Raw genomic sequence first — 13798 nt, forward strand, 5'->3', positions numbered from 1 at the left:
CCAAGTACAATAACAATTATGTTAGGATTCTGTTTAAAATACCCATCGGTAGCTCTCGATTTACCGGTCAATCTACGTTCCTACTCTCACCTATGGTCATGAGCTTTGGGTCATGACCGAAAGGACAAGATCCCGGATACAGGTGGCCGAAATGAGCTTTCTCCGCAGGGTGGCTGGGCGATCCCTTAGAGATAGGGTGAGAAGCTCGGTCACCCGGGAGGAGCTCAGAGTAGAGCCGCTGCTCCTCCACATCGAGAGGGGTCAGCTGAGGTGGCTTGGGCATCTGTTCCGGATGCCTCCTGAACGCCTTCCCGGGAAGGTATTCCAGGCCTGTCCCACCGGGAGGAGACCCCGGGGAAGACCTAGGACACGCTGGAGGGACTATGTCTCCCGGCTGGCCTGGGAACGCCTCGGTGTCCCCCCCGGAAGAGCTGGAGGAAGTGTCTGGGGAGAGGGAAGTCTGGGCATCTCTGCTTAGACTGCTGCCCCCGCGACCCGGCCCCGGATAAGCGGAAGAAGATGGATGGATGGATGGGTCAGAGGAGAGACATGGCTGTTCTTGTAGATATTCCAATTTCCAACTTGGAACTGCCTGGGTTCTAACATATGAGTACTAAAGTGCTGAGTATACATGAAACAAGTGGAGAACCCTAACCCATAATATATATATATATATATACACACACACATACATTTACATACATAAAGTCTAGAGCACCTGCTGTCATTTTCCTGCATATCCAGGTCTCTTGGCCTATTTTCTATGTCGGAGGTACATCTTTTTGCCCCAAATCTTCAATGACAGCCACTTCTGACCAGACTTCTCCAGACAATAGATGGGTGTACCAGGGTTGAACTGTTTTCTGCAGCTCTGACCTGATGGCACCGCTAAACATCTTCCCGAAAACAAGGGATGATGCTGTTTGTGGCATAATGTGTCTTTCATCTGCTGCAGCAAGTTTTTCTTTGGATGATCACTACGGTCCTCAACATTGTCAGTTTATTTGTGCTTCTTTAAAAGAGCTTGGACAGCACATCTGAAAACGGCTGTCTGCCTTTTTTGTAGTGCTCAGTATAACTTTTGACAGTTAATGATCTTATCCAATGTTGTTAGCCAGTTAACTAAAACTGGCTACATGAAACAAAACTACTGACTAGATTCATGAGAGGTTGGAAAATGTGTTTAATAGTCAAAATTACAATAATTTCATCAACTTACCAGCGGAAGCTCCTAATATTAATGGTTTTCAGTGCTGGAACTATCAGTGTTTGGAACTATTGGCTGCTCCACGACACGTGTTACTTCCGCATTCCAAAGTTCCTATGGCGGTCTATGGGAGTGTCACAACTCTCTTTTTCAACGGCTCTGGGGACAACAACAGTGAATGTGAATTTGAATCCATGATTGGAGTACTCAAGCTGAATTGGATGAAATCATATTTAACACAGCTTAATTTGATGTGGTTTCATATACCAAAGTGTGTATTCAAGAGAGTCAGAGGACTGGAGTTCTTGCTAAAATGTGATTTTGAGATTTCTAAATTACCAATTAAGCTTTCAAATTTTCACAAGCAGATTTTGCAATACTGGAAAATGATAAATACTCACTTCACACCTCATAGATCCATCTTGTGGAATAATAGGACCATTATGTTAAATAGGAAATCATTATTCAAACAAGAGTGGTTGGAGAAAAAAGTTTTATTTGTTGCTGATTTGATAGATGAAGCTGGTCAATGTTCTTTTAGAGAATGTAATACTGTTTGTAGAGCAATCCCTACTCCACTAAAACAAATGATACAGAACACGCTTACATATTCAAAGGTATCTGTTAGATTGCCTGAGTTGAAGATTGGAGAAGTGTACATTTGGGATAAAAAGTGCAATAACAAAGTAATTGGAAATGTATTTAAAAGTAAACTATTTTTCGATTTCAATACACCAACAAAAGTATTACACCAATAAAAATGACTGAAAATGAAACATTCAGTAACAAGTTTTTTTATTATCTTAAATGGCCAATTGTACCTACAATAAAGGAGATGCAGTTCAGAATCATCAATAATGTTTATCCTGCTGCTGAAATCTTACGGAAAATATTCTGTTTTGAAGTAGATTTATGTGGATTTTGCTCAAAAGAGCCTGAAACCATTGAACATTTATTTTTTTCTTGTCCGGTCACACTGAAATTCTGGCAATATCTTTACAGCTGGCTAAGTATTGGTACTGATATTCCTTTACTAAATGTATCTCAGGTTTTGATTTATATAGATGGTCTCTCTAAAAATATGTCATTGATGTTAAATGTTATTATTTCCTTGGGGAAATATCATATTCATAAAAGCAAGTGGAATAACAATAAACCCTCTTTAACTTGTTTTAAAAATGAATGTAAGAATTATCTAGCATCCATTAAATACTCATCCAAAGATAATCAGTCCCTTTGTAAACTATATGAAAACTTGTATGAGTCTCTTTCTTTCTAAGATCTAGTCTTTTTTTATTTTTTTCTCCCTTGCAATTTGTAAGCATAGGCGTATATGCACAGATATACGAATGAAGATTTGTATTCATATTATTGTTCCTTACTTGAGTTTTTAAATTGATATGTTTCAATAAAATTAAAAAACATCAATGAAAGTTGTCCTGGTCCAGGCTTGGGGGGGGGTCCCATTTGGTTGACTTGAATAATCTTTAATTAGTCTGTCAATGTTAGTATTCAGTATCATCGAGAAAATAAAAACAGGTATTAAACAGAAACATTGCATTGATGAAGGGATTCATGTTTTTCTCTTTGCTGTTTTTTTATACAGCATTATGATTCAACCTTTTTCTGTAAAAATGGTTTGTTCTACCAACAGCCAATCAGTGATCCCCTAACACCAATGCCAAAGCAACTTCGTTGTCCGTAGGGAGCGAAGTTCGCTTACGGTAAAAAGTTATAATGGCAGCTTGAGACCAGGACGACAAACTGTCAATTCCTCTACTTCAGCATACACTACATAAATGGCAAAGAAGCCACATAGACTAACTCTCTATAGCTAGCTAATAGGAACCCTAACCTAGCGTTTGCAAGGCTAAGAATAAGTTTAAACTCTGAGTTAGAGCTTGTAGGCTAATTCTATTTTTATTCAGAATGTCATTCTCTGTCGGGCACTGGTGCGGAACAGCTATCTGACGGGTGAGTAATTGCAAAATGCTGTAATAGTTATTTTTTAGTGCAGCTTTAAGAAGAAGCTATATGGCTAAAACATTGCTACAATTCAACCAAAACATGGAGCACTGAAATGTAAGGACAAATCTAAGAGAACATGAAAATGTTTAGCAGTAAAGTAATGGCTGATTTTGACTGAGTAGGTTATGACGTGAAAAGATGTGATAAATTACCTGTGTTGAAAACAGTGATTTGAATGGGGTCTAGTTATGAATTAAAACCTTTTATGAACTGTTTTTTGACAGTAATAGCATTACAATAAATTTTTTGTCCCTGTTCACATATACATCAATTTCAGTACATTTTATTGAGGTAATTAGGTATGATGTTGAATAAAAACTTGTGGTGAGAGTCCAGAGCAAAATTTCAAACAAAATTATTTTTATATATTGTGGAGGCTCCGGTTGAGGCCGGGACAAAGACATGCAGGCAGTGTGATACTTGCTGTGTTCATGGTCATGAATGTTCTCCAACAAGCAGTTGTTTCTGCAGTTGTTTTCTGCTCAATGACCATGGACAACAAAACAAATGTGGTTTGTTTTGTTGTCCATGGTCATTGATGTCTGCATCTACATTTTGTCCAGTTCTTATATAGAATGAAGACTTGTAGATCTTCCCATGTTTTTAGAGCTAAATGTGTCTTGTCTGTAAATTTCTACATGTTTTTATGTTGTGCATATGTGCACTAGACCATTATCTACTATCTATTTTCTCAGTTACCCTTTCTAACACCTACAACTTCCAAGGAATCAAATGTTCTGGCAGGGCAATTATGTTTGTTTGGTTCTTTACTCACATTGCCAAAACCCGAAGCTTGGCCTAAATCTGTAATGTGTGAATGAGTCTATTTATTGTTTTACATATTTTGTATGTTTTTTATTTAGTTGTTTCTTAGATTGCTTCCAACCTAAAGGAATGAACAATTGAGAACTTTCCCTTTGAAATTGCAGTACCATTTGAAGTCTAGAGATTCAAGACACTGGTTTTGCTTCCAAGAATCAACACTTTATTACCATTATAATTATTATGTTCATTAATATTTCCAAAATAAAATGTGATTGCCATCATCATTGCGTCATAGGCCTGTTCCCATTTTAAATGGGCAGTGTACAAACATAAACAGTGCTTTTTCAAGAGGATTTTTACCGATTAAATTTATCCTTGACAGACATTGATAAACATACAGGCTCCTAACTTATCTACCACTGTCAAAAAAGAAAAGGTTCCCGGCAGATCCTTCAGGGATTCTTCAAACTGAAACTATAAGTAATTTTTTTTTTAATGTTTCCATTATGAACAGTTAGAATTTATATTCAAGAAGGATATTCTAAAAGCTCCTTGAGTAACCTTTACAAAGGATTCTTGAAGACCTTTTAGAGTTTCACATACGATTCCATTTTTAAGAACCTCTAAAGGAACTTAAGGAAACCTTTCTAAACGCATACAGTGCCTATACGTTACCACTGACGACCACTTTAGAAACAACTAAAACATTTGAATGTGTGATTTACTGCCCATGGCAACGGACCATGAACTCATTCACTAGTGCAACCGCAACATTCAACTAACAGCAAAAATTTGCAGAATTTCATCTTAAGACCTCCTCCTAACTTGTTCAACATCATTATACAACCAGATGGAGCAAAACGGGGAAAAATAAAATGTCAGAAAAATGACAGTTGGGCTTTGGATTCACTGCAAAAGTAAGTAACGTGTATTGCAGCTCTTATAGACAAGTTCTGACTCGGCCAACACTTGGAGAATCGTCTGTGATTGGTGACCTCAGAGAACACGGCCTTTGGAAGCTGCAGTGACTACAACCCACTTTCAGGTTGAACCTGGACCTACAGTAGGACTGGAGTAGTTGGGTACATTCCATCTATGTTTTCAGGGGGAAAATGAGGGGTCGACAAGGTTAGGATGAAGAGGAATGAGGTTAGGTTATTGCGGATGTGGTTAGGTTATGATTCAAAGATATTTGTTCAATACTTTTTAGAATAATTTCAAGTAATTGAGCTGGTCTTAGATTTGCCTTAATAGCAGTAATGAAACTGCGAACTCTGCTTCCACTGGTCCTCCAGGCAGGTTAAAGCAAACAACCAAAAAGGAGGGAAAGAAATGGAAAAAGGCTTTTGTAAGACTTCAGATTGTATTTGAACCCAGTTGTGATTATTTGTCACACTGTGTGGTGCCTCCACAGGAGCAAGAGAATATGTTCTAACCAGGGAAATGAAGAAACACTGACACAGACAGTGGGTCGTGTTCATTAGGCACCAACAGAACAAAATTGACTGACACGGTGAAGGACTATCTTGACATATTGACATATAGCTACATATGCAGTTGCGTGGCCCCTGACAAACACAGCTCAGGCATTTTCCCTGACCGTGTGACCTGACAAGAAGAAACTTTGAGCCCTCAAAGCATACCTATATAATAACATGGGCTGTTTTTACATCATTTATTTTGCTCACATGGTCAGGAGAAAACTCCTGTTCCAACCAGATAACAATTTTCCATTTTCCAGAACTAGCTACAGTAGTCTGCTTCCCTGCTGCTAGACGACCCCAGCATGACAAACGGAGCCTGTGAAGTTACTCAAAGAGAGGCTAGTTATGCGGGGGATGTTTTTGGCCTGCCCTTATGACAGCCTCCTTAGACATGGCTGATTATTGCTGACCCTTATGTTCTTAGGTTCCACTGGGGTGAATACATGGTGGAGACTGTAGACACACACAGACTGAATAAGACTAAGGCTGAATTCCGACCCCTAACCCCGTCTCTCGAGCCCCTCCTGTAGAACTGAAAGCGCCATCCACGAGGGATGCACACCTCAAACTCACACCTCCCCGCAATTTCACAACCAACTCAGCTCCGGTATTAATCTGCATGTGTTAACAGCTTGAGCTGCGGTGAGAATTTGAAGTATGAACGCCAGTGGCGAATATTGAAAAACACTGCTCCGCCGCCGCCTTCAAGTTTTGGACTATAAGACACTTAATCCTTACACACGTTCTAAGAGAATTTCAAAACGTGTTTATATATTTTAATACGGTTACACATTGCTGGGAATGGACAATGCAATGCATTTTATCTATACATCAAGGTACAGTCTTTGGTCACTAATGCATTGTTTCAAGGACTAATTCAAGTACCACTGTCAACATGTCAAGTACCATATCATATTTAAAAAAAAAAAAAAAAAAAGCTGTAACAAACAAAAACAGCTACATTTGACAATAATGAATGGAGCCATCAATGACAGACGGGCAGTGTGTATGTGTATGTATATATGATCAATGGAAATGGCCCATTGCTTCTGCAGCTTTGACTCTCACCACTGGGTCTGGGTCCTGGAGCAGCATGACCAGACCTGATGAACAAATTGAAGACAATCAAGTCACTCCATAGAGATGGATAGAGGAAGACACAGTGTGAACACATGCCTTTTAAGCAAGGTCAGAGGTATTCAACCCTCTCCTCAGGGACCCAGAGGCCTTCCACAGTTTGGTTGCAGCCCTGAACAGGCACATCTAATGAAGGCGCGCGCTGATTAGCTGATAAGTCTAATAAGGTCAGTCAGCTCTAGAATAGATCAAACAGATGGGACAGCTGGTTCCTGGTGTCAGGGTTGAATACCACTGAATTGAGAGTGCCATCAAACTTCCTTGCCTCTTCCCTCCTAAAGACAAGGCTCTATCAGATAATCAGGAGGGTTCAGCCAATTTATAATATTTTTTGTATCTAATTGACTACTTCAAAATACACATTGCCGTGAGTGCAGTCTGTGCACTTATAGAAGCTACAGTATAATTGTAACTTCACAGAGATCTCAGTTAGTCCCTCCTACCTCTCTAACAACAACACATTTCTGACAGCTAAATAAAGGTGTTGGTACCCATTTTGGGTGGCAACACACTTCATTTAGAAGTTCAAAAACTCTGCAGTTCTTTTGAGCCCATATTCTATAAGAGGAGTAAAAGCTCAAGCAGTAGAATATTTGAGGGGCCGGTAATGAGCTCCAGTGAGCTACTGCCTGTGTCAAGCACTGCAACTTCCTGAGAAGAACAAGTCATTGAAAAACAGATGCCTACCTTTGGTCACACTCCCCATGTTGATGTGTGAAAATAACTCCTCAGAAAGGTTACCTAGAAGGAAACCTAGACGGAAATAAAATGAATTAACATTTGATTAGACAAAAATCAGAGAGAATATTTGGTCGGAACAAACACCCTCATTACTAGTCTGTTCTTGGCTATCACAAAAAATGTGACAATCGTCCTACACAATAACAGAACGCAAAGATGGCAATACATTTCTCACTAATCACTGACTACCCTGACATTGGTAGATATACTGTGGCTACAGACACAGAGCTGAGACGCATTGAGAAGTTGAGGAAACAAAGTAGATGAAAGCCATCAAAGACAACAGCAAGACATCACACCCTGAAGAGTTCTGACACCTACCGATGAACATAGCAGCACCGGCCCGAACTTCAGCCCAGTTGCTTTTGAAAAACTGGAGGACGGTTATGTGGTAGAAGTTCAGCATACCAGGGAAGTCCTGAATCTGTAGAAAAAGAAAAAAAGTTAATGTTTCAAAGAAAAGTCACAACCACCACCACACAAAAATATCTGTCATCAATACCGAATGTTTACTTGGGTAAGTGTCAAACAATTACTTTTAAATTGATTTCTATATAATAACATTTGAAGGCCCTATTTGTGTATTAATCTGTGATGGAAAGAGCATCATCACTGGTTCACACCCCGGTCCTGTTATAATGGGTTCTGAGGGAAAGATGATAAGCAAACTCCATATGTTCCAGAGAATCTCATATTTCAGGAATGGAGTGTTAATAAGATATAGCTTGAGGACCTAGGGAGGCAAACATTTTATTTTCACAAATCGGTAACCAAATTTAAAATCTATATGACAATAACCTTTCTGGTTCTCTTAAGTTGATGTGAAGAAAAAGCTGTATTAAACCTGTGACCGAACACTATTCAAGACGAGTTCCAATTACTGCAACTCGCCTGTTTAATGCATAGTGGACTATGATTCTCAGGGCACCTATTCATGCCAGATCTCAATACCATTTGCTGGTAGATGGGGACTGGCTCACAGTGTATCTGGTAATGCCTGTATCAGTTTGTGGATGGGGAAGAGTGTTACGGTATTCAATGGTGAGCGACTCACAATGTATTTGGTTAGGTCATTGATGAACTCCCCATAGTGCAGACTCTTGTCCTCATGCAGATGGTTCTGGAACATGGTGGTGATCAGCTCCGAGCCCACCACTGGAGCACACACCCGCATGGAATACTTACACGCCTGAAAACAACGGACGGAGGAACGGTTGCTCACCAATGTGTCACAGCACAACAACTCATTCAGCTCAATCACACAAAATAACCAAGACAACACACCTTTTCCTTGAACCGTTTGACATGAAACAGATGGTGTCTGAGTAACCATAGGTATCTAAAACATGCCAGCGAGATGAACGGTGGAACAACGGCAATACATCAGACCGTTTCTGTCACATCGTGTTGCTAGGGAACTCACCTTGACCACCTGCAGGTTGGGGTCATTGAGATGGAGCAGGAGGCTGACAAGCACATTATGGATCTGATCCTTGAAAACAGGCTCTCCAGAACCAAACTTAGACAGGTTCCCCAGGAGCATGATTGAAGCACAGCGGATCTCATCATTCTCCTGTAGGGATCAAATGTACAGAGAAAGTCGTGAGACCATCCAAAACAAACCCATTCTCAACGTTGAACACAAACCAAAGAGAAAGTTAATATCGTTTTTCTTATATCTTTAACCATAAAAGACGCATGCCCTTTTCCAGTGATAAAGAGCGTTCCTATATATACACATAACCACTCAGCCTTTAATGTTTTTAGTGTAAACTCACACTCTCCAAGAAGGGTTTGATTTTCATGAAAATGTAGACAACCAGAAGGTGGACATTTTTCTTATCCAGGTAGACCAGCACCTTGGACAGGCCTGACATGGCCTCCAGGGTGATGTGCTTCCCAGGGTCATCCTTCTCTTCCATCCCAGAGCTCATAGCAGCCAGCAGCTCCTTGGCATACTTATTCACCTGGCAGAGAGGAGGAGGAGACCGGTTTTCACCTCCACTCGGTAGTGAGGGAGCAAGAAGCACTGAGGAAAATGGACATCAGCATTCAAAACAAATGACCAGACCGGCTGGAATGGCTCCTAGGATGGCTTAAGACATTTTGGACTGTCTAACTGGATGGGGACTGTCAACTACCCATCCATCTATACCCCCTGTACCTCCTCAAGTGAACCTGAGGCCATGGCCACTCCCCAGGCAGCTGGCAAGGCCCGCCCGCCCACCCCCCACCCCTCCGGTACCTTCTCGGGCGAACCAACGGCGATGTTCCCCAGCCCCCTGACGGCCAGCATGCGGACAGTACAGCAGGGGTCAGAGATGCGCTCCATCATGTTGTTCATGAGCACGTCCATCATCATCAGCTCCGTCACGACGTGGTGGCTCAGTAGCTACGGTCACACAGAGAGACGGAAAACCGGGAGAACACGGTGCATGTATGTCCACACCCACAGGACACATATCAACCAGCGAACTCGTGGAAACGTACCCACTTTGACTCCTAGGGACATGGCTGATTCAAATGTAATCCATTACAAGCACTGTCGCACTGCAAAGCACCTATGTCTGGAAGAGCATTTAAACTGTCTGGGTAAATGACACTCCTCTTAAAGGAGGACATTATGCCTTTGTCAGAGTGTTTTACATAACATTTCAACATTCCTGGGCATGATACAGACATGCCTGTTTACCGTAATGACCCTATTAAAAGAGACATGGCGAGGGTAATCCGTACCCACTCGGCACTAAAAGAGGACCCTGTGACTGTGACACGCCGTGCCTCAGTGATTATAACTACTTCCTTCTCATTTTCAAGCTCAGAGATGTACATTAGTGTGTACATTATATACATAATTACTGTATATACATTCAACCGCTTTTTCCTGTTAAGTGGTTCCACTTACAGAGCCTTGCATTCATTACCATACAAGCAGCTTAAATGATGCATAAAAGCAGACAAGTTGGTTTTTCTGCCTCACAACATAATTACAGAGTAGACAGAAGTACTGGAGGTATAATACTAACAGCAGCAGTCCAATCAGTAGTCTGTTCTAGCAAAAGCCACAAGTAATAGTTGTCTGATGAGGTGAGGAGTTTCCCAGATCCCATGTCAAGCCTTCTGGGAAACCTGGTAGAGGGTCAGGCTATATAAATTCAATGCACTAAAATTAGCAGTGGGTATTAATATTAGCAGTGTGTATTAGTATTAATATTAGCAGTGTGTATTAGTATTAATATTAGCAGTGTGTATTAGTATTAGCAGTTGGTATTAGTATTCATATTAGCAGTGGGTATTAGTATTAGCAGTTGGTATTAGTATTAATATTAGCAGTGGGTATTAGTATTAGCAGTGGGTATTAGTATTAATATTAGCAGTGTGTATTAGTATTAGCAGTTGGTATTAGTATTAATATTAGCAGTGGGTATTAGTATTAATATTAGCAGTGGGTATAATTATTAGCAGTGGGTATTAGTATTAATATTAGCAGTGAGTATTAGTATTAGCAGTGGGTATTAGTATTGATATTAGCAGTGGGTATAATTATTAGCAGTGGGTATTAGTATTAATATTAGCGGTGTGTATTTGTATTAGCAGTGTGTATTTGTATTAGAAGTGGGTATTAGTTTTAATATAAGTATTCATATTAGGTAGTTGGTATCGCCCCAAAAGGATATGGGTAAGAGTATATCCCTTTGTGTTCAAAATCCATCCATCCACACTTGTATCCATCTATCAGTCACATGTTCCACCTATCAAACGTTCCACCTATCAAACGTTCCACCTTTCAAACGTTCCACCTATCATTATCTGTCAGATATATATAACATTAATAGTTATCACGAAGTGGTAATACAGATGTTCCCAGATGCCTTCCCAAGTTCTCCCATGCCACCCCCCTCCTCCACTCCGTCCAGCAGAAGATCACATCCACTACAAGGCCAATGTGATGGCCTACGGAGCAGTGAGGGCAGCTACCCTCCAACCTGCTATCGGTCTCTCTGGATGAGTGACTGAATTACTATAATGTAAAATGATCCTTCAAAGTCAGCAGATCTGTGGAGTGTGGATAATCAGTGTAATGGTGGGCCGTCTGGCGTCGAGCACAGAATCCTGGCTCACCTCAGAGAAGAAAGCAGTGATGGTGACCCTTTGACACTCATAGATGTTGTTGAGACAGGGACAAAGACACTCCACTATGGCTGGGAGACGGGGGCCTGCATGCCTGGCCATCGCGCTGAAACGGAACACGACACACCAATTTAACACACGAAAACACACCAACGCAACACTCCACACCATGTCACCAATCACATCACTTTACTACACAACACCACGCCATATTATTTCAACAGCATAGAGCAGCTGGACTGATAGGGAGAGGAGTGTGACCCCGGTGGGGTTAGGATTAGTACCGAGAGAGGAGTGTGACCCCGGTGGGGTTAGGATTAGTACCGAGAGAGGAGTGTGACCCCGGTGGGGTTAGGATTAGTACCGAGAGAGGAGTGTGACCCCGGTGGGGTTAGGATTAGTACCGAGAGAGGAGTGTGACCCCAGTGGGGTGCTGTTGGGGGTCCTTCATCTTGTCCCAGGCCCCCTCCTGGTCCAGACGATTCACTACATCGTCCAGCTGGGCCCTAGCCAGGAGGATCCGCAGGGCCTCTACCGCTACCCTGAACACACAGAACACACACACACACGCAGGTCAACACAGAAGACACAGCAGGACGACACACACACACACACACACACACACACACACACACACACAGAAAGGACAACCTACACACACACACACAGAAAGGACAACCTACACAGAAAGGACAACCTACACACACACACACAGAAAGGACAACCTACACAGAAAAGACAACCTACACACACACACACACACACACACACAGAAAGGACAACCTACACACACACACAGAAAGGACAACCTACACACACACACAGAAAGGACAACCTACACACACACACAGAAAGGACAACCTACACACACACACACGTTTGTACAGCTACCCTACTCATGGGGACCAGAAAATAGAAATTGCATGCTCCCTTGCCCTAAACTTAACCCTAAACCTAACCTTAACCTCAATAAAGTAACATTTATGCCTAAACTTTACCTAGATGTAATGCTTAACCTTAACCCTAAACTTAACCAACAACGCCTGGACCTTAAAGAAACCCCAATTCTAACTATAAAATCAATTGTAAGTCTGACCCAAAACCTAAACCCTGAGCCGGAAATTGACTTTTGCCTCACAGGGACCGGCAAAAGGTCCTAATGAGGTCAATTTTTTCTGGTTTTACTATACTCATTGGGACATTTGGTCCCCATTCGTTCAGTAAGACCTAACCCACACAGAAAGGACAACACACACACACAGAAAGGACAACACACACACACACACACACAGAAAGGACAACACACACACACCCAAGACACTGGTCAAAAGTAGTACTATAACATAATTGTTCTGACTAACCCGCACACGTCAAAGCCGACGGCCATCTTGGGAGAGTTCTTCCTGTCTGATCTGATACTGTTGGTGTTGATGTCTTTCGGGAGGGAGACCCCAACACTGGAGCCCAGACGGACCAGCAGCGAGCTGAAGAGCTGGGGGAACAGAGACACCACGGCGTCCTGGCTCTGCCCGTTCAGCATCATCTCCTTCAGGGCACACGTCATCTACACCAGAGGACACCTTGGGAGTTCAAAACCTGGACGCCAAATTCCTAAATGAAACTGTCTTAGACATTATCCCAGCCACCACCACTATCATCACCATAATCTGAATATAATCACTGTAGCCTCGCGAGGCCACACCTCCAATCTTGTCTGGCCTCTGGAAACTGAATATCAAATCGCATACTACATGCTACATGTACGTACTCGGTGGGTGATGGTGAATGACGTACTGTTTAGTATATAGTAAGTTAGTATGCCAGTACCGGAACCGATTGGGACATACTATCTCGTCATAACATCGCGTCTCAACATTAGATCATTTTGATGCACAATAACATCTTGCCAAGTTTGAATATTTAACTAGACACCATTCAGCATTGTGTTAAAATGGTCTAATGTTTCTTATGAAGTTAACTTCCAACACAAATAGCATCTATGAACTGGTATGGCTACAAGCAAGGTATACTAGTATCTTACTACTTGGAATAGTCACAAGAATTGAGCCCAGGCTAGCGAGGCTGAAGACAAACTTTACAAGGCCAAAGTCATTTAATTTCATGGCCCAACGTCGTTCGTTTTTCTTCCATACGTGAATGACATTGGGATGCAATAACTATCAATATAGGTGATGATAACTCACTTTTTGTCAAGTGAAAAGACGAGAGAATCGTCTTCCACCAGAAATAGTAGACCATCCGGGAACCTTTGGCATACTGTTTTCTGCGTACTATGGTTTGGGAC

General features: G+C 41.6%; 1 protein-coding gene across 6 annotated transcripts in view; it reads right to left on the reverse strand.

Annotated features, from left to right (window-relative positions):
- Positions 1 to 4197: 4197 nt before the first annotated feature.
- The window catches only part of mroh1 (maestro heat-like repeat family member 1), a 36007-nt gene continuing 26406 nt past the window's right edge, over positions 4198 to 13798 (reverse strand). For all 6 annotated transcript variants that reach the window (XM_034288785.1, XM_034288784.1, XM_034288780.1 and 3 more), the window contains 10 exons: positions 12855 to 13057; positions 11898 to 12035; positions 11485 to 11599; positions 9608 to 9754; positions 9141 to 9329; positions 8786 to 8935; positions 8417 to 8551; positions 7684 to 7786; positions 7309 to 7374; positions 4198 to 6587 (listed from right to left, as the gene is read on the reverse strand). In XM_034288785.1, coding sequence (XP_034144676.1) covers positions 6511 to 6587; positions 7309 to 7374; positions 7684 to 7786; positions 8417 to 8551; positions 8786 to 8935; positions 9141 to 9329; positions 9608 to 9754; positions 11485 to 11599; positions 11898 to 12035; positions 12855 to 13057 — 1323 coding nt within the window. In that variant the 3' untranslated portion in view covers positions 4198 to 6510. The remainder of the gene's footprint in view (positions 6588 to 7308; positions 7375 to 7683; positions 7787 to 8416; positions 8552 to 8785; positions 8936 to 9140; positions 9330 to 9607; positions 9755 to 11484; positions 11600 to 11897; positions 12036 to 12854; positions 13058 to 13798) is intronic.

This window comes from Esox lucius, chromosome 20 (assembly GCF_011004845.1).
Source record: "Esox lucius isolate fEsoLuc1 chromosome 20, fEsoLuc1.pri, whole genome shotgun sequence".
Lineage (NCBI taxonomy): Eukaryota > Metazoa > Chordata > Actinopteri > Esociformes > Esocidae > Esox > Esox lucius.